At 40.6% G+C, this 21259-nt stretch overlaps 1 protein-coding gene across 16 annotated transcripts in view; it reads left to right on the top strand.

Moving 5' to 3' along the window:
* SAMD12 (sterile alpha motif domain containing 12) overlaps positions 1 to 21259 on the top strand; it is a 379209-nt gene that overhangs the window by 21656 nt on the left and 336294 nt on the right. For 4 of the 16 annotated variants that reach the window (XR_007401517.1, XR_007401518.1, XR_007401516.1 and 1 more), the window contains exons 1-2: positions 16067 to 16628; positions 17822 to 18000. Coding sequence is in view for 12 of the 16 variants with exons in the window: in XM_049092615.1 (XP_048948572.1) it covers positions 16523 to 16628; positions 17822 to 18000 (285 nt within the window). In the remaining 4 variants the exon portion in view is untranslated. Of the gene's footprint in view, positions 1 to 16061; positions 16629 to 17821; positions 18001 to 21259 lie in introns of those variants that run through there. The other 12 variants (XM_025451023.3, XM_049092620.1, XM_049092623.1 and 9 more) reach the window with 6 other exon arrangements.

Here is a 21259-nt window from a genome sequence, read left to right as displayed (position 1 = left end):
TAATTCAGTTATAAAAGATATGTATCCTTTGATTCTCTGACAGCTAGGCTTCCCATACCTAGAAAAATGCAGACACACATGTACATCCAACTTTGCATGTGTTGATAGGACTTCAAAGATCGCAGGTAAACAGGAACACTGAAGCAGCCTCACAGAGGAAAACACCTACCAGAGAGAAGGATGTGTATAAAAGAAGGTATGTCATTCTTTAGTCCGGTCATTTAACAATTACTTAGTGCTACGTGTGTGTCAGGCACCGTGCTAGGGTTACAACAATGATTGACCAGGCAAGACCCCTTCTCTTACCACTTAAAACTTTTGGACACTGACCATAAACACATACACCATCCAATATCAGTACCAAGTGCTATGTAGAGAATCAAAACAATGATGAGATGGTGTTTGCCTAGGAGGCTACTTAGATTATGTGGTTAGGAATGTCTTCACTGGAGATGATTAAGTGGAGACTTGCGCAACAAGGAGTTAGCCATGCACATGGGAGTAGAGGGCTTCTGGCTGATGAAATGCCTGTTATTCTCTGGCTTATTTTAGTATCTGCTGGCAGAACCACCTCCTCTCTCAGCAGCTGCTCCCCTGATTCGGTTCCGCCTGCAGAGCAAGAATTTGGGATCTGCTCTGAAATAGGCATAGCTACGCTTTTGGAGGTCGCTTCCTATCTCTGAAATGTTTAGGTCATCTATTTGAAGGGATAAGACCTATCAACTCCAACATCTGTTGCTCTGAATTCTCATTGACATTATCAGGGTTCAGTCCTATTGTGACTTAGCATGAAATAGAGTAACTAACCATTGTAAGGAGGGGCAGTCAGCACTAGTGATGTGGTAAGAGATAAACAATAATTGTATTGTAGTACATGTTTCTATAATAGTATGCTGTGGCTCTGAAGGATCTAGAGGGATCCCAAATGACATCTGGATGGAATGGAGAAGACTTCTAGAAGCTGTGTCCTAAAGGCCCCCCTTGGCCTTAGGATAAAGAGCAAAATCGTATCGTGAATTGTAGGCCCCTGTGGGTCTAGTACCTGCTACCTTCTCCAGTTCTCTCTATCTGCCAAGAAAACCAGACTTGGTTTCTTACTTTAGGTTGGAATCAGTTCTGCTCTGTGTCTGTTTCTGGGATCCAGGTTGAAGGGGCAATAGCTCCTTGGGCATGCTGTTTTTCTGGTTATCACAAGTCCATAAGAGGCCAAAACAAACTTTGTAAGCATTTTTTTCCTTAAGATTTGAGAGAGCACGTGTGTGTGTGTGTGTGTGTGTGTGTGTGTGTGTGTATGGTGGAGAGAGAGAGGGTCTTAAACAGACTCTGCTCAGAACAGAGCCTGACTCAGGGCTTGATCTCATGACCCTGAGATCAGGACCTGTGCTGAAACCAAGAGATACTTGACCAGTTGTGCCACCCAGCACCCCTGTAACCGTGTTTAACTCCACTGCTCACATCTTGTCCACTTCTAGCCATTGGCTAAGTTAACCACATGGCCAAGACCAAAGTCATTATATACACTCCGCTCTAAAGGAAGGGGAGTGAATACTTATCAAACAGAAAGTTGATCTACCCTGGCATGTAATGTGCTTAAAATGGTGCCCATATAGATCTGCCTAAAGTGTAATCAGTAATGTATTTTTATTAACCTTACTTTGGGGAAGGGACTAGTTTATTAAATAAGTGGAAAAACAGAGTTGGACGAAGATTATTCTGTAGGGCAAGACTTGAGCATGTTAATAATAGCCTTATGGGAGGAGTGAATGGGGTGAAGATTGAAGATAGGGCAGAGGTTGAAGATTCAGCTGAGATTTGAAAACATGAGGAGTGATGCCGTCTTCCTCATGGCTTTTGTTAGCAGCAGCCAAGGAGACAAATGGTTAGATTCGTAGACTTTCTCTGATCTGAGTTCTGTGTACTTGATTTTTTCCCCCTTCTCTTTAATCTTAAAGGAGAGTTTTAGATTGTAACAGTTGGTGTTTACAATGTTTTAATTTCTATCATATTGAGAACTGACTAGAAGCATCTTTAGAAATAATTTACACCACCATAAAATGAACTGCTAATCTTTCAGAGTGTATTCTTTAGAATTTGTTTGTGTATACCAGCCAAGAAGATCTAGACCAATGAGGAACCTGGTAAAATATTTTACAAGCATCATCTGATTTGCAAAGCTAAGTAGGAATATAAATCCTTTCTCAAATACAGTCATGCTTTCTGCCATTTACTTGTGTTGTTGTTTCTTTAGCTGTCTCTTAGGGGAGTGTTTATATGTGTGATTAAAATGTCCCCAGGATGCACGCCCACCCACCAGTGTCCAACTGCAGCGCTCATGAGTGGGAACATAAGGGCTAGTGGGATATGTTGGCTTGTACCAGCAGTCATCACTTAGCCCCATTATAGGCCCAATATTTAAAAGGATGCAGGTAATGAAGTTGGTAATTAACAACCACATGATTTATTGGATGCCTAATTTTCCAGTAGTGACTTGAAGTGCCCATGTACTGCCCTGTATAGTGCAGATAAATGCTTTGGGAGTTAGGACTAAGTAATACTAGCTATGTGTTGGAATGGGGAGAAGGTTTTAATGAGAACTGCATCTTAAAGGATGCTCACATTTCAACAGATGAGTATTGTCACATGTTTATTCATCCTTATTGAAATACAACATTGGCTGTTTCCCTCTGCTCAAAGCATTGCTTCACTTTCTAGTTGTTTGGTGAAAAATCTCAGACTTCTGATCCTAATACCAAAAACCCATACACTCATAATCTGCTCCCTGATTATCTTCTTGTCTCATCTCCATAATTTCTTTTCAAATGACTTAATCTTCTTTGTAAATGTGCCAAGCTTCCCTAATCTGTATTTTCTTTGAAATTGGTCTGTCGGCTTGAACACCCTCCTTGATCTATAGATGCAAACCTGGCCTTTTCTTCAAAATTTATCTGAAATACCAACTTCTATGGAATCTTGCTTATTTTTTTTTCTTGGAAGTAATCCTTTTCTCAGTTTTTGAAATCTCTCATTACTTTCTTTGCAGTTCCTAATCCCAATCTCACTTGCTCTCATGCCATTTACGAGTAACTGTTGGCCTGCTTATTTTTGGTCATTAGCATAGAAGTACTCAAACCTCTAGCTTTTAAAGACAAGTAAACTTTTAAAAAATGTGGACACTTACAGTTTATATAACTTTTGCTAGTGTTAAAACTCAATGTGCACCGAAACACACCACCTTTTATCTAATTTCATAAAAGATAAGCATTTAACACCAAAAAAATGCAGGGAAGACAATATTGAAGGACAGGGCTTTACACTGCAAACTTTGGCCAGTGGGAAACTCCTGAGGCTATCTGGATTGTTGTTTCATTTTCCATTTCAGTGAGGACCAATAACATGTTCATCCTCTATCTGTCTTCTCTGGGTAGACATTTGGAAGCCACGCTGTAAACTCTGAGCTTTGCCACAGCTGATTTCCCATTCCCAATTTATCTGTATCTCCCTCCAAAATAATCTTGGGTCTCTAAAATCTTATAACAAAAATAACACTAATCTGTGACACTGAAGCAACCAATTTGGGTAATAAAGATCTGACTGTTGTCTAAAATAAACAAGTCACTTTTATATACACTTCAGGTCTACTTTTATAAAAATTAGAGCAATAGGTTGAAAGTGCTGTTCATTCTAAGAGAAAAAAATTTATAAAACCCCTAATATGGCATTATCTTTTTTCTTATCCTTGAAATATACATATGGCTATTTAAATGACTAAAAACAATTTGAAAGTATAGAAGAGTCTAATTATTTTCATCAATCTAATTTTTTTAAGTAACATTTACAGAACAGAACAAATTTAACACTGGGAAGAAAGATATTGATCTTTTAAATTGAACTACCCAGTAGAACTTTGTGACGGAAATGTTCAGTAATCTGCACTGTCCGATATGGTGGTCACAGCTCCACGTGGCTCTTGAGCAAGTGAAATGTGACTGGCATACCTGAAGAACTAAATAAAAAATTCTACATAAATGTAATTAAAATAGCCACGTGATACTAGTGGGCTCCTTTTTGGACAGTGTGACTTCAAAGATTGACTAAGGAATATTGAGCCACGATTTGTGATGCCAACTTGGATGGCATTTTATCAGTTTTCTTAGTAAACTTGAGAAATTTCAAAGGAGCATTTTTATTAATCTTTAGCAAGATAAACACACATATTAATGACTATTGATCTTTGACCTACTTTTCTTCCTCAGGTCACAAGTTTGAAAGATGTGGATTCTCCATATATTAAGATCTGTTCATTAACTCTGTTATGGTTCTCCTTTTAGCTACTATGATCTTTGACTTAAGTGTATCTGTGTATACACATAAAAACATATATATTTATGAAGATTAAGTGAAACAGTAATGGGGCTGGTTAAACTTGAGCATTCCTGCAAATCACTCTGAATAGAAAGTGTGAGAAAACAAGCTTTCCTGTCCTCTCACTCCAGCCCCTCGGGGAAGGGGGAGTACTCCAATTCATCAAGTCAAACTGGAACCTGTTAAGTCTTCTGCATGTGTCTGTGATTTGATACATATTTTTCCCTGAAATACTTTTTCTTTAGTTGCCAGGATTACTTTTTCAAGAGAATTTTTAAAGACTTTAGAGAAGAAAGAGAAGCTTATCTGACCTTTTGTCCTCCTACACTGACATGACCAGTCACCTTTTTCTCCCCCCCCCCCCCCCTTAGTGGAGCTATTGCATGCGTGTACATGCAGATGTGTATACAAAGGGTAGTTGCTTCTGATGAAATCAAGATCCATTAAGATATTAACAAGAGCAAAGGAACTAATTAAAGCAGTAGTTATCATTTGTTGAGCATGTACTCCATGCACCAGGCATTGAGCACTTTCCTTATTTTTTAAAAAAGAGTTTGACAGCATAAGCAAAGGGGAGCAGCAGGGAGAGGGAGAAGCAGGCTCCCTGCAAGGCAGGGAGCCGAATGCTGAGCTTGATCCCAGGGCCCTGGGATCATGACCTGAGCCGGAAGGCAGACACTTAACCAACTGAGCCATCCAGGTGCCCCACATTGAGTACTTTAAATACATTTCACTTAATTATTCTAAAACATAAAGAAATTAGGATTATTCCAATTTTCTCAGTGAGATAAACTTAACCTAAAGATAAACCTAATTTGTCCAAGGTCACACAGCTAGAGAGTGGTAGAGCCAGATTCATTCAACTCCAAAGCTAAGGTTTTACCAACTAAGCAATAGTTGGTAAAAAGATGTAGAGGTGGTTAAGAGTAGCTTATTCCCGAGTATCATGGTATGGTGAGAACAATGTTGTATGCATTATAAGAGTCCTTGTTTTCATTCCTCTTTTTTTCCATTTTCATGGTGTCCTTAACCAAGTTGATTAGCACTCCCCCGCCCCCCCCATCCCTTCCCCCATCTCCCACTCTTAAGGGTCAGGCTCTGGCTCCTGAGCATCCCAGGCTAGGGCCTGGGAGGGGAAACACAGGAGAGGGCTCTGCCTGTGCATACTGACCCCACAGTTGTCCTTGGGTCTGGGAGTGCCTGCCAAGGATGGTGGTACCAAGCCTGGGTGGTACCTTCCACATGGCAGGCCAGTGGGCCCAGAGTGTATAGCACATAGGGAGATGATAAATACTGCTGCCAGGCCAGGCACGAGACTCTACGCCCACCCATATAGGATGAAGAAGGCAGATGTGTGAAGACACCTGGCCTCCCAGATGGGAATGGAGGCAACTTCAATTTTGACAATTTAGCTTTCACCAGCCCCTGGAGCCATCCCCACAGCCCTGGCTGGGAGAGGGGGCTGGCTAGGCCCTGGCAAGCTGGGGAGCAGCTACAGCACATTTCACACACTTGCCTGGGCCTATGGGATTGTGAATGGGGGTAGGTACCTGCACATGTTCATACTACATGGAAGCTTAGAGGTTATGACGGCCCCCACAGCATACGTTCCACATGTTAAGGCATCATACATGGTTAGACAGTTACTGACCGACAGCGATGGATGTACTGACCAGAGACCGGTGAAAGCATCCCATACCTTAGTGATATGGGATGAAAAGTCCTCCATATATGTTCTCTGTACTATCCCTACCTCCTCCTCTCCTGAAATACCAGATTGTAATATGTCAAAACTTCCTAGACGATTAGTCACTTTTTTCCATTACTATTATTTGACAGGGAATGCTATAAGCTCACCAGTAGAAAGTGTGTTAGAAGCTGCAGGTATTGGCTTTTATCTTTATTCATAACCTCATTCCTCAATTCTCTCACCAAGGTGGTTTGTATATTTGAAAGGCTATTCTTTGCTTTCTGATCCCCGCCCCCTTCCATTTCACTTCAGTTTGCCTTTTTATTCAGGATTGTCGCTTTTAAAGTTTATACTATGTTTTTCCTGTAAAGTTACATTACTATCATTTTGTTGACTTCACGGTTGTTAAAAATGTTAATGCCAAATATTCCTCCATTGCGATGGAGGATGGCGGTAAGATAAAAATAGAGATTGATGCTCATTGAACACTTGGTCGATGTCAGGTATTGTATAGGTTATTTCAACTTGTCAGCATATAGCAAGAAAGTAGAACTTGAACTTAATGGGTAGTTGTGTTGGGTGGGAGAGAGGGATATGAATGAAAACAGGACCCCTGGGTGGCGCAGCGGTTTGGCGCCTGCCTTTGGCCCAGGGCGCGATCCTGGAGATCCGGGATCGAATCCCACGTCGGGCTTCCGGTGCATGGAGCCTGCTTCTCCCTCTGCCTGTGTCTCTGCCTCTCTCTCTCTCTCACTGTATGCCTATCATAAATAAATAAAATTTAAAAAAAATTCCTTTGTCCATCTAAAAGCATATCTAATGTTGGTATTCTGTTACATTCTTAAGATACATGCTTGCTATTGTATATTAAATAATAAGTGTCGAGTTTTGAGTTTCGATTCTTGTGTTATGTAACCAAAACAAGATACAGAACATTTCCACTTATCAGAAAATTCCTTCTACTTTTTGCAATGAAATCTTTCTTTTGGCTGTTGAACTCATCCATTGAGTTTTTCATTTTGGTTATTACATTTTTTAGTTCTAACATTACCATTTGCTGGTTCTTTATGTCTTCTATTTCTTTGCAACTTTTCTTGGTTGAAGCTTTCTATTTTCTCATGTGACAGGTATAATGGCTCATTGAAGATTTTTATCATGGCTGCTTTCAGATCTTTGTCATATCTGATATTTCTGTCCTCTTGGTGTTAGCATCTGCTGATTGTCTTCCTGGTTCTTGGTTATGAGTGTTTTTTTTTTTTCCCCCCCAATCAAAATTTGGACATTTTCATTGTATGAGACTCAATCATATTTAAACTATCTGTTTTAGCTGGCTTTAAAACCACTTTAGGGCAGCCCGGGTGGCTTAGCGGTTTAGCGCTGTCCTTCGGTCCAGGGCGTGATCCTGGAGACCTGGGATCCCGTCCCACGTTGGGCTCCCTGCATGGAGCCTGCTCCTCCCTCTGCCTGCCTCTCTCCCTCTCTCTCTCTCTCTCTCTCTCTCTCTCTCATGAATAAATAAATAAAATCTTAAAAAAAAAAAATGTTACTGGGAGTTGGGGCCTCCTTAATATCACTGGGTAGTGTTGAAAAGTCCTCTTTCCACCAGGCTTCCTCTGACACCATTTCAGAAAGGAGGGGCTGCCTCATTGCATGGTGGAGGTGGAAGTCCAGCCTTCTCACAGCGGCTTGACTGATCTTTCAGGGATGAGGAGGTGGCCTTGATAATTGTTGACAGATATGAAACTCTGGGCCCCCTATGTGGCTTTCTATGATCCACTCTCTTGGAGGTTTTGGAATACCTTAGTATGGCTCAGTGAGGGTAGAAGTCTAAATTCTCACCGAACCTTTGTTGGTGTGGATGGTTGGGTTACATTTTTTTTCTGTAATGTTTGAGTAGAGCAGTTATTGTTAAGTTTGTCTTTCAAGGCTGTACCTGATGTGGTCTTCTGGCTAAAGAAAGCAGGCTTTTGTCGTGTGTGTGTGTGTGTGTGTGTGTGTGCATGTGCATGCACTTGTGTCCTTTGGGGTTTCTAGGTTATAGACTTCTTCAGTTCCAAGTCTGGAATGTAAATGAAAACAAAACCCAAGGAACAAACTATCATGTCTTTCCTTGAGTTTTCAGGATCCTCAATGCCTGCCTTCTCCCTGCCTTTCAAAGCTGTCTTAAGTTTGTGTTCTGTAACATCCAGAATTTTTATTTTTCCTTAGTGGGACAAATTGAGAGAATTATGTCTATTTTGTCTTTTAGAAATCTCTAAGAGGCACTACTTTATTTAAAAGAATAAAGGCCTGGGCAGCCCAGGTGGCTCAGCGGTTTAACGCTGCCTTCAGCCCAGGGCATGATCCTGGAGACCCAGAGTCGAGTCCCACGTCAGGCTTCCTGCATGGAGCTTGCTTTGCTCTCTGCCTGTGTCTCTGCCTCTCTTTCTCTGTGTGTCTCATGAATAAATAAATAAAATCTTAAAAAAAGAATAAAGGCCTAAGGAAACATCAGAGTAGATTACATACAATAAAGAAAAATATTTTCATGAAACTTGGTTCACGTATTTACATAGATGTGTTTGGTTATGGGTTCACAGTATAAAATCTGTTTCTTACAGTCTCATAGTTAAAAATGTTTGAGTCACCAGTGTAGACAACCTGTTTCTCTGATAACTGAATCCTCTGTCTAAAGCTTCATAGAACCTCTCACTGTATCTGTGGTTGTATTCTCCTCTTGAAAGAGAGGAGTTAAAGTTTGTGCCTTAGAGCTTGTCCAATGCCTTTTCGCATTCTCATGATGACCTATGTTAAGCATTAATTTCTACTGTATTTAGATTGTCTAGTCCATGTATCATGAGTACAAAGGGTGAACGTGGTTATCACCCTTCAGAGTAGTCTTTGGGGAGTGAGATTCCTTATAGCAAACTCTTTTACAAAGGTGAAATCATCTCCAGATGAATGAGCCAGGGTAAGGGTGCTTGATGGGGCTCAGAGGAGGCAATGTCCTGATACATCTGTTTGTGGTCTGAATATCTGGCTGGGATAGATGGTCATCCAGTCCCAGCTTCAGTGGCCACACAGTAGCTACCAAAGCTCCCACTGGGAAGATTTCTGAGGACAATAAGAGTATTTGGCAGGTTCATCCCTTCATGTCTCATGGTATCTGCTCCCCTTTCTTCTCATCAGTAGAGTGCCTGTCTCTCCAGCCCCCTCTTAGTAACAGGTGAGGAGCTGTATATTAGTGGTCAGTTATAGACTTGTTTGAGAATGGACATGTCCTCTTTTAATGCCTCTAATTTGTATTTTACCCCATTCTCTGATAGGAAAGGACTCCAACCTGTATTTAGAAGTATTAAGCTTCAGTATTATATAATTTTACACACACACACACACACACACACACACACACACACACATCTACATGAAATCACATTTAGCTGACAAAGGAGACGTCTGGAAGTCATATTCAGTCTCCTAGCCTGACCCAGTGATAAAATCAAATATAATTGAGTTTATTTAAATTGCTTGGGAGTAGGGGAGTATAGATAAGTAGAAGGTGAGTCCCTCGAAGACTCCTACATTTTTCCTGTTTGTTATGGTGGGGGCAGGGTGGGGGTCTAGAGTTCTCAGATCCTAGAGTCTTCCAGGACATGGATATACTCTACCCTAGAACGGGTCTCAGCAAACTTTTTTTTGTAAAGAATCAGCTGGTAAGTATTTAGTTTTTGCAGTTTACAGTATATCACAACTGCTCACTTCTCCCATTGTAGCAAAATTGTGGCTGTAGAAAACCTGTATGTAATCATGGCTGTGCTCCAATAAGACTGATGAACATTGATACGTGGATTTCATATAATTTTCATAGATCACAAAATATCCTCTTTAGTTTTTTCCCTTCCAACCATTTAAAAATATAAAACTATTTATGCCATACATAAACGGACAATGGGCTGGATTTGTCCCATGAGCCATAGTTGGCTGACCCTGCCTTAGTAGAGGTCTGCTAGACAGGCTTCTTTGCCCAAAGAAATGTTGTGCCCTGCCCATTAGCTTAATCCAAGCTTGTGTTTCTGAGACCTACGTTTCTGGTACACTTGATATATTTTCATGTTAAAAAAATTGTGATAAGGCACCCATGGACACATTCTTATTTGTTCATGCATAAGTTTTTATGCATGATCTAGGCACTTTTCTGGGCACCAGAATCTTCTCCATGAGTAAGAGTTTTGCCATCCGGTCTTTACCATATCATCTAGGTTGATTCTATCTATGATAACTTTTCTCTTGGTAACATGTATTTGTAACATACAGCTTTCTTGCTAGGGCATTACTATACTTATTCAGCTTTCCAAGTCATAATGAGAATGATAAAACCCAGAGCAGAATATTTTGCTAGGATTTTGGTTTTCTTTTTTATCCTTAAGGAAGAGCTAAGTAATTATATATTGCTAAAGTGGAATCGTGTCAGTTTAGAATGGTTCGTCTTAAGTCACAGAAGACATGACTCAACAGCATCATAAGTAAAGGATTACTTTTCTCATGTAGCATCAAGTCCAGAGGTAGGTAGATAAGAATCCAGTTTGAGTAGCTCAGTGATGATAGAGCCAATGTGACTATTAGCCTCTTGGCTTTCATGTTTATAGCCTTATGTTCTATAGCAGCTCTGGATATCACCACTGTATTCAAGGCAGCAAAGTGGTGAAAAGGGTAATATCAAAATCCATTCTCTTGGGGGCATCTGGGTGGCTCAGTTGGTTAAGCATCTGCCTTCAGCTTAGGTTGATCTAAGGGTCCTGAGATCGAGCCCCACATCAGGTTCCTTGCTCAGAGGGGAGTCTGCTTCTTCTTGTCCTTTCTCCCTCCCCCGACTTGTGTTCTCTCCCTCTCTTTCTCTGTTCCTCTCTCTCTCAAAAAAAAAAAAAAAAATTCTACTCTTTTCCAACAGTTATGGAACTGCATCTTTACATATCAACCTTCTGCATAGGTCCCATTGGCAGGAATATGTTCACAGCCAGATGTAGCTGCAAGGGAGGCTGGGAAATTGAATGACTTTGTGGGCATATTGTAGGAAGTGGCAAGGAGGAAAACCTTGGGAAGGGTCTGTTAAAGAGAAAGGTCTCTTGTGATGCCCAGATTACTTCTAGAGGGTAATGCTCTGCTGAATTTAACTTTAGAGTATGATAAGATACTTCCATTAATTAGATGATTAGAGAATATCTGCTATGTATATTGTATAAGACAGATGAAATAAGGATTGTGTTTTCCAGGAGCCTTAGCTAGAAGCAAGATATATACATAAAATTATAAACAATCGATCTCCATTTCAATAGATAATGAGATTGAAGTACATTCTAAGGTCATGTATTTAGCGGCATTTATTGGGTGCCAGATATGTACAGCTGTTTAGTTTCTATAGGCACACAGATGAGTAAGATGGTTTTTGCAGAAGGCAGTAAAGTAAATCCATTTCAGAACAACTCTGGTTCTGTGACTTAAAACATATTTTTGAATTCTACAATTAGCAAGTTTTATTTGCTTTTCTGAAAAGTAAAGGCTGTAAGTTCTCTTAAGGGAATGGCAGTGAGTAGGATTGAATTGGTATCTTTCCACCATATTTCTGCTTATTCTATAAACAATGATTGAGCACTTAGAGTAGTGTAGTCACTTGGCTAGGCACTCGGTTTGTAAAGCTTTAATGAGAAGTCCCTTGCTTCAAGGGATTCCCAGTCACAGACTAGGCAGACATGTTAATTTTTGCAGTGCATGGTGTATACAGACATTGGGTGGGTGGAAGAAGAGATGAAGGGGAGAGGGAGAGAGAGAAGATAAATAGGAAAAAAAAGAAAAAAATGTGAATTGTCCACATTGCATAGAGAGAATCTGACAGGTGCAAAATCAGTTAATGCTTCACGATGGAAAGAATAGGTGATTTCATATTTCCTGAAGGGTCATCCATGAAAATAAGGAAAGAGTATATTATGTAAAAAGATCAATTCTGTCAAATTAGAGAAGCACAAAAAACCTCTCAGCTGTAAGCAATTTCTGTGTGATAGTAGAAACTCTTGGTGCAGGATATGGAGCAACCTAGTAGACCTCAGGTGTGTTTGCAAAGCATCTCTGTTGACAGCAAAGCCCCCAAATAAAGGAGCTTTCAGCCTGAATGAGGCTCAGTCTCTTGTTTCATTGCAGGGAGAGTGTGGTGTGGGTGAGGATTAGAAGAGCTAGAAGCTGGATGACTTCTTGGCAAGTGGGATGCACTTGTTCTTGCAAATGGAATGCACTGCCAGCTTATCCCTTGGTTCTCATCTTGAGACAAAATGCCTGGCACTTCCTCCTAGTCTATTACTGTGAGCTCAGTCACATGGGAATGGGATCTCTCCAAGGTCAGGTCCAGGAGGATCCAGGCTCACTTCCAGCAATGAAGCACCTCTTCTGCCAGTCACACTGGGGCCCCTTTTTTGGAAAATATGCCCTTTCCAGGAAAATGCTAAAGTAATATGATATGATTGAGCTCTTCATATTTTTTTACGAAAACATGTTCTAGTTGAAAAATCAGTGAGCTTATTGGGGAAAAAACTCAAAACTTTTGAATAGAATGTCCTTGGAACTTCTCTTTCCACGTATGGAGGTGGTACAGGGAATGAAATGAGAGGGAGTGGGTTGTTTTTGTTTTTGAATTTTGTTTATTATAGGTTACACAGAACATAAAACTTATCATTTTAACATTCTTGAAGCATATGATTTAGTAGCATTAGGTATATTCACATTATTGTACAACTATTGCCACCACCCATCTCCAGGACTTTTTCACCCCAAACAGAAACTGTACTAAGCAGTAACTCCCCAGCCCCTGGTAGCCAGTGTTGTACTTGGTCTCTGTGAATTTGACTACTCTAAGTACCTTGTAAAAGTGGAATCATGCAATATTTGTCCTCTTGTGACCAGCTTATTTCACTTAGCATAATGTCTCCAAGGTTCATCCCTGTTATAGCCTCTATCAGAATTTCATTTCTTCTTAGGACTGAATGTTCTGTTTTATGTACCACATTTCATTTATCCATTCATCAGTGGACATTGGGGTTGTTTCCACCTGCTGCCTATTGTGAATAATGATTCTGTGAACATGGATGTACAAATACCTGTTCAAGTCCCTACTTTCAATTCTTTGGTTGAGTCAGTCAGATGGTAATTCAATGTTTAATTTTTTTTTAAGAAATCACCATACAGTGCGACAGCAGCTGTGCCATTTTACATTCCCAGTAGCAGAGCACAAGGGAATGGGTTCATACATGTGAAAAAGAGATGGTAGCTTTGCTCTGGCATCTCGGAACAATCTGAAAGCTTCTGCATTTGCAGTCAAAAAAAAAAAAAGTCCCTATTAACTTTTTAAAAGGAATTTTATGAAATCTATTTTGGTTTTTAATTCTTGATTTTTTTTTTTTTTTTGAAGACTTAGTATTAGCAATTCTAACATGAAAATGATTAAGGAAGTCCTTGAAGGAAAGACCACACACCCACAGCTTGCAGGGCCCATTCAGTAACTAGAAATCAAGAAAGCACAGTGGGGTCAGGAAGACCAGGGATGCACGAAGAGGGTCTCCTAGCTGACCTGTGCGCTGCTGAGCCCATTAAATTGAGTAAATAACTTGAGTGAAAACAAGAAAGGGCAGCAATGAGGACAGAAAAGAGAACTCAAACAGGGCACCTTTTACATGATGAACAAAGAAATGGAGGTCACAGCTTGTAAAGAGGCCATTGGAATGTTGCTTGATTTGTAAATATTAGGGACATGAAATTTCAGGGAAAACAAAGCAAAGCCTGTCAGAAACGGTTTTAAATAAATAAACCCAAGCACGAAAACCTAAATCAACTACTGGGTTTGCAGGCGAGGAGGGAACAGCTATGGAGGATTAAAATATTTGTGTGAGGAAGATGGCTACGTGTGTAGAAAGTCAAAAACATTGTACTCTGCCTTATGTTATAGTTACCTTACATTTTAAACACTAGATATTTACTAGCAGAGAGAAGTTTCCCTTTGATTTAAGGCATGGTTGTATAAAGAGAAGAGATAGCTGGTTCACTCAGCAGCTGAACAAATGTTTCTTAAATGCCTACTGACCTTCCAGGTTCTAGACTGGAGAGTAGGGGTCATGGAGGTGACCAAACAGTGGGGCCTGCCTTGAGGGACTTGTAGTTGTGGAAGGAGAGGTGTACAGATCAATGAGCTAGACCACCTCAGTACAACGAGGGAGATGAAGCACCAGGGTACTATGTGCATGGAAGAAGCATAGCCAAATGGTTCTGGCTCTGGTATCCAGAAACTCCTGGGGGGGTTGGGGGGGGGGTTGTGTGGACCTATCCTTCCAAAGCAGCAAGTAAGACTGGGGTGGTGTAGAACCTCTTTCTAGGAGGAGGGACCAGCATGAGCAAAGGTGAAGGAAGTGTGAGCGTCTGATTTGGTGGGGAAGGAGAACAGAAGGTACTGGCAGCTACCAGCAAATCAGTGGCATTCGTAGGCTGTGAATTGCAAGGCAAGAAGCAGCCAGGGATCATACTGAAGAAAAAGATCAAAGCTGTACATTGATCTTCTAATGTCCAAATCTATCCCATGTTAATTTTTCATCTCCCTTCACAAACAGACCTTTTTTTTAAATCATGATTTTTAACATATTGAATATTCATTGCAAATAGGCCATTCTTTGGAGATGGAGAAGCTGATTTGTATTAACAGTAATTAACCTCCTGCTCTTACAGATTTGGCTACTAAATTCTTTCTCCCACTTTGTGAATTGGGCATTGTGATTGGTTCTCCAGCATCTATTCTTCCCCCGCCTTCTCGAATAACAGCAATATGGTTTGAAGAATTGACTTTAGTGAAGGGTCGCAGGGTCTAAGGGTAACCCTATCTCCACTGCCAGCATTTTAGTTTATTAATGAGTGTGTGATTCACTTTGGACTGATGAGGAAAAAATAAAAGCTTGGAGGAGGATTAGGGGAAAGAGAACAATATTGCTAGATGAGAACCAAAAGCTTGTAACTGTAGGTGCCACGAGAGGACCCAGGCTGAGGACATAGGTGATGTTCTGAATAGCAGAATGGAGAGATGAAGAAAAAATAAAATCGGAATCCTCAATGACCCTGTTGAGCTGGCAAATCCACAAACTCTGAACTTTTATTGTTACTGGACTTCTTGTTCTGAAAGCTAATAATTTTCCTTACTATTTAATCTAGTTTGGTTTTGCTCATCTGAAACAGTCATCTGCATCCTACATGATTGATTTTTTTTTTTGACCTTCAGTAGACACTTGCATCACTTCTAGTGACTGTACACCTTGAGTCTCCTCTCCTTTATCTGTGAAGTGAATGTAATTCAGTCTCACCAAGTTTTTATGAAGATCATTTGAAATCCAGAACAAAGCCTAAGGAAGGACATATGATCTAATACATGCTGAATGTCTACTGTGCACCATGAAATAGGCTGGTTCTTGGCTCTAGGAAGCTTAGAGCTAGAAGAGAAATTCACAGATAATTTTCATATTAAAGGATATAAATAAGGCCACATGCCCAGCTTTGTATAATTTTTTTTCCAGCTTTGTATAATTAAAGATTATTCAGTATCTGAACACTTATGGTTTCAGGCACCATGATCTAACATGGTGGGGGCATGGGGATGAGGAAGGGGATTAAGGGAAGGCATATCTGAAGGAGTGTTCTTTAAGCCAAAACCTGACAAAGGAGTAGGAGTTAGGTGAGGAATGGGGAGAACATTTTAGGCAAAGAAACATGACATACAAAATCCAGAAAGTGTGAAAGAACTCAATGCGTTCAAGTAGTAGGAAGTGTGAAGAGGAAGTGTGTGGTCAGAGTGAATGAGGGATAACGTGGGTGATGAAATTGGATAGGTAGAAAGGGGACAGATAATGCAGGGCCTTGTTGGACATGCTAAAGCTTTTTGAACGATGTAAGTATAAAATGAAGCCATTAGAAAGTTCTAAGCTGAAGCATCTCACGATCTGACCTGTACTTTTTTTTTTTTTTTTTTTTTTTAATGGAGTTTGGGAGCTACAGCAAGGAAGAGCAGTTGGGCCAGTCAGCAGTACGGATGAGAGACGTGGGTGGCTCAGACCAGGGTGATGGCAGTGCAGATGGAGCCATGAGGATGGATTGGAGCAGCACTGTGGGTGTAGAGCTTGCTGGACCTGGCGATAGATGGAAGGGACGTAGTGAATCGTGGGGAGAGCCTTGCCAAGGATGACTCTTCAGTGCCTGTGTTACTGGAGAGGACTGGAAAAGGCATTTTTGGTTTTTGAACCAAAGAAAACCAAGAATTGGTTTTGAACACGTTAAATTTGATGTATCGGCGATACACTGGAATTGGGATATTGAGTTCCAGGTTCCGCCTACGTCTGAAGCTCCTAACGGGTCTATCCGGGCTGCAGTTAAAATTTGGATGTCACCGACAGATTGATTGTTGGAGTGTGGGAGTGGATGGTTCCTGTTAAGGAGAGCATGGCGAGCAGGGAGGCAACCCCTGCCTCACTTCTGGGAAGCCTGCCCTCGTCTCTCAGGTGTCACAGACTCTCTCAGAAGCCAGGTAGGAGGAAGTAATCCTGACCTGAATGGGGGTGATGAGTTGAGGGAAGAATTATAGACCTGCAGCAGTTGGCTAAAAGGGAAGAATGCCGAGAAAGGGGGGATAGTGAAGATATTGAGTAAAAGGTTATCAGTGAAGTAGAGACCCAAGTGGGGTGGGAGGAGGGAAGGTTCTGGCCTTGAGTCCTCTGAGGCTAAAGGGAAGGGGGTAATGAGTTTAATCTTGAAGGGGTGAGGTCCCAGGGAGGTGAAATAATTTACTACCAGAAACTTCAACACACAAACACACATATGTTGTATGTGCATGAAGATACACACCCAGTCTACACACCCCTGGTGGTTCATGGACGTCATCTAAGGGGAAATATATGGGTCCCATAACATTCACTGCTATTTTGTTGATAATACTGGGTACATTGGAGGGGCTCAGTAAGTATTTGTTGAATGAATAAATATGTTCAGAAATGGGCTGTAGATTTTATTTGGGGAGGTATCCATGTCTGAGAATGTGGAGAAGTAAGACAGGAAAAGTCGGAAGCCACTAGGCTAGACTCCCAGGAGCCCTCCACTTGGGTCTTTCCTTCTCTTTAATGTAACAATAATAATAATGGTTTCAAAATCACTTGTTCTTTTGTCTTTTATCGGCCTCTTCTATTGGACCATGAGATCTTTGAAGGGAACATCTGTCATACATAAAAACATGTTTTTAGGATCTAACCCAGGGACGGCACATAGTAAGTGCTCAGCAAATAGTTGTACAGTGAATGCAAGAGGGTGCACTTGAGCAAATGCTTGAAGCGATTCAAAGGGGGAGGGAAGGAGTGCTCTTCCAGATGGAGGCAGAGACAAGAAGCTAAGCTGCAGGGGTTGAACTAGTTGTGCTTGTGTGGGAGGCTGTAACAAAGTTGCCTGATTTGGTATTCTCATCTGTCCTGTGGGAATTAGTAACTTGTTCAAGGTCAAACAACTTGGAAATGATGGTATCTGGGTTTGTACTTGAGTTGTTCTGACTTGAGAGCTCAGGGTTCCCTCCATGCCATGTTCCCTGCTCCCCAGATTAGTTCCCATGTTATTCCACCACTTCTAAATTTGCTGCTGCCTTGTTTCTTCCCACATAGGCCGGATGAAATACTCCGTCATGGACACCTTCTTTGTGGGACTTGTATGGAGTTGAATTTTTTTACTCTCTTCTAGCTCTCCACTGTGGCTTGAATCCGCGGGGTATTGATCACTCTGCCCGGGCTGAAGGCATTAAACTGCAAATTGAAGGGGAAGGTGTTGAATCTCAGTCCATTAAAAACAAAAATTTTCAGAAGGTGCTTGACCAAAAAGGAACCCCCAAGCGATTGCCAACAGAAGCTGAGACGGCTAAGGTAGGTAATGATCCACTAAATTAGGGAGATTCCAAAGGTAAAGTTTTGATATTTTATGGCCCAGCCACAGAGAACTGATGGCACTTTTTCACTACTCACTGTTGTATCTTCAGTTAAATAAACACTGCTGCTTGGTTCTAAGCAATAACAAACGATGTTGACTGCATCTGCTTTGGAGTGAAACTAAAACACGTTTGGGGGCCATGTCATGTCATGTCATGTCATGAGGCTGAGCGTGGTATAGAATGGCCTATCAAGAAGGATGCGTTGGACTCAAAGGTGAAAGATTTGTTTGCCAAGCTCAGATTTATCATTTTATGATATGAGGCATGTCATGTGACTATCCAGGCCTCACATTCCTCTTCTGTAGAGATCATAAAAATTACCTCCACCAATGAGGTGAACAGATAAAATAATACCATTCATTGGCAGGATTTTGTAAAAAGGGCCAGTGCCATGTGTATGAAGGACTTTTGCTGACAAGCACACTTAATTAATGATGTTTTATTAAATATATGCATGTATTCCAGGTATGGTTTCAAAGACTCTCAATGTATTGGCCTGTTGTGTCCCTGTAACAATTCTGTGAGGTAGATGACATAAACAGGACTCTAATTAATGAAAGATCTAACCATTTTTTTTGTTTTAAGATACTTAGTTCTTTTAAGTCTTAGTTGTAGGCATATAACACTCCAGTAAGAAGGGACTGGGTGGGGGAGATGATTCTTTAGCAAGGACAACCTGTTCTAGAGTTTTCCACAATGGAACTGGCAATAGATGGATTTTTATCTGAAATCAGTGAAGATGCTCATGTTTGGGGCACAGTTGAAGACGTTCATATTAGCTGGCCCCTTGGAAATTGAAGGAACTTGTCTTTATATGGTATTTGGTTTCTCCCTTGTGCATTCTCTGCAAAGGATTTTCCTTTCAAATGTCTGTAGGAGTGAATCTGTGTGTGCCTTGGAAAGCAAGGATTACGATCGCCCAAGAAAAGCTTGAAGTAGACAGGTGACTTTGTTGTCCTACAATAACCAACTCCCTCCCTGCTCCAAATGTCTTCCAAAATCAAATATGATTGTTTTTTACCCACAATTTTGAATAATTACCATTGTTGCTTCCCTTCTTTAGTGTGGCATAATTAAAACTAGTGACATGAAGGTACATGCTTGTGTATGTTATAAAGCATGGGAAATGAGTTGCAAGGATATTGCAGATATTTTGCACTAAGCATTTTAGTGGAGAGAAATTGCATCTCATAGGTAATCAGTTGATGGTTGAAGTTTGGTTTGTGAGCAGAGTTGGAAATAAAGTGAGCCCTGCTATATCCTGTTATATTTAAACCTCCTCAATCTCTGATGCTACACAGGCATCTTGAAAGACAAGGGGGAATAAAAGTATTAAGGATCTTTAGGAAGATAAATACCTTGACTAGGATCTTTTCAAAAGGATGCTTAACATATTAAAAGTTAGGGTAAAGAAAAACTATTACTTGTCTGATTTTAATTCAACGTTAAACATTTCCAGATTATCTCTTATTTGAAAACACATCGGTAATATAAAGTTTTATTTAAATCTGACATGATGTGATAACTTGTGAATTATTTGGAATATGTGCTACTGTATTAATTCCTGAATCTCACGTTGTTAGCAATTGCCTTCTCCTCTAGATCACTTTGTTTGCTTTGCTAAAGACGTACTTCATTGAGAATGTAGTAGTCCATAATGGGCCTTCAGAAGTAGACTGGACCACATATTAGAGACCAGATTCATTTGAATTATCCAGCTTATCTACAGTGAAAAGGGGTTAAGGAGATTATTTTCATATTTATTTAGGAATGAATGACCAGAGGCTTTAGTAAAGCTTGGAAAAAGTTTTTATTTTTTTCATGGAGGACCCGATGACAGCGGTGGTTGCTGCAGGGGGTGGGGGTAGGGGATGGAATTAAAAATAAGTGTGATTGCTGCAGACCTGCAGTGTTACCTGCACTGAACCTTCTGTGCCACAATGTGAACTTGTTTGGGGTCATGTACAAACACATTTCAATGTTTCGGTTGCCTTGAGAGGGTTATTGGAGTTGTGGGTTTTCTTTCTTTCTTGGACAAATAATTGAATCTCAGGTAATTTGACCTACTCTAAACTTAAACAAACCCTCAAAAACCTCTGGCTAGAAATGTGTGCATTTAAAGCTACTTAGTTGTATAAATTGGTACACTTTTTCTGGAGGACAGTATGATAGTTATTGAAATTTTAAATATGTGTGATTTTTTTTTTTTTTTCAAGAATTCCCCTCTCTAGGAACTTGTCTAAAGAAATAATCATCCAGATATGTAAAAATGACTGGAGGATGGTGGTCACTCTGGCATGGTTTATAGTATGAAAATGTTGGGAAGAGCCCAAATGTCCACTCCTGGGTTGCTGGCTAGAGGAACTATGTCTGTCCATGCAATGAAATAGAATCCTCCCTTTATAAGGTAAAAGAGACCTATGTATTTATCTTAGTCTGTTCAAGTTCTTATAACAAAAAGGCTAGGTGGCTTATAAACAGTAGAATTTTTTTTTTATTTTTGAAAGATTTTGCTTTATTTATTTGAGAGAGAGTGCATGTGTAAGCAGGGGGAGCAGTTAGAGGAAGAGGAAGAAGCAGGCTCCCCACTGAGCATGGAGCCCATGGGATGTGGGGCTTGATTCAAGGACCCTGGGATCATGACCTGAGCCAAAGGCAGACACTTAACTGACTGAGCCACTCAGGCACCCCTAAACTATAGAGATTTATTTCTCACAGTTCTGGAGTCTGGGAAGTTCAAGATCAAAGTGCTACCAGATTCAGTATCTGATGAGGGACTGTCTCCCTTTCTTAAATGGCCATCATGTCGCTGTGTTACATGGTGTAAAGGGACAAGGGTGCTCTCTAGAGTCTCCTTTAGAGCATGGATTCCATTCATGAGGGCTCCAGCCTCATGACCTATGAAAGGCTCCACCTCTATCACATTAGAGGTCAACTAGCAGAACAGACATTCAATATCTAGCAGTATTTTAGTGGGAACATTAGTGTGATGATATTTTATAAGCGAGAGAGGGGAGAAGGGCACAGTGTATATAGCATGTTCTCATTTATGTAAAAAGGTCTTTTTTTGTATAGAAGTATCACTGAGTCTGGAAAAGTTAATCCACAATTTGAACAGTGTTTCAAATCTGGAGTTGAGATTATGGGGAAAATGTTCACTTTTGTTTTGAGGTTTTTGGTTGTCTGTCTTTTTG

The sequence above is a fragment of the Canis lupus genome, chromosome 13 (assembly GCF_003254725.2).
Source record: "Canis lupus dingo isolate Sandy chromosome 13, ASM325472v2, whole genome shotgun sequence".
Classification (NCBI taxonomy): Eukaryota; Metazoa; Chordata; class Mammalia; order Carnivora; family Canidae; genus Canis; species Canis lupus.
This window is presented reverse-complemented; position numbering and strand designations above follow the sequence as displayed.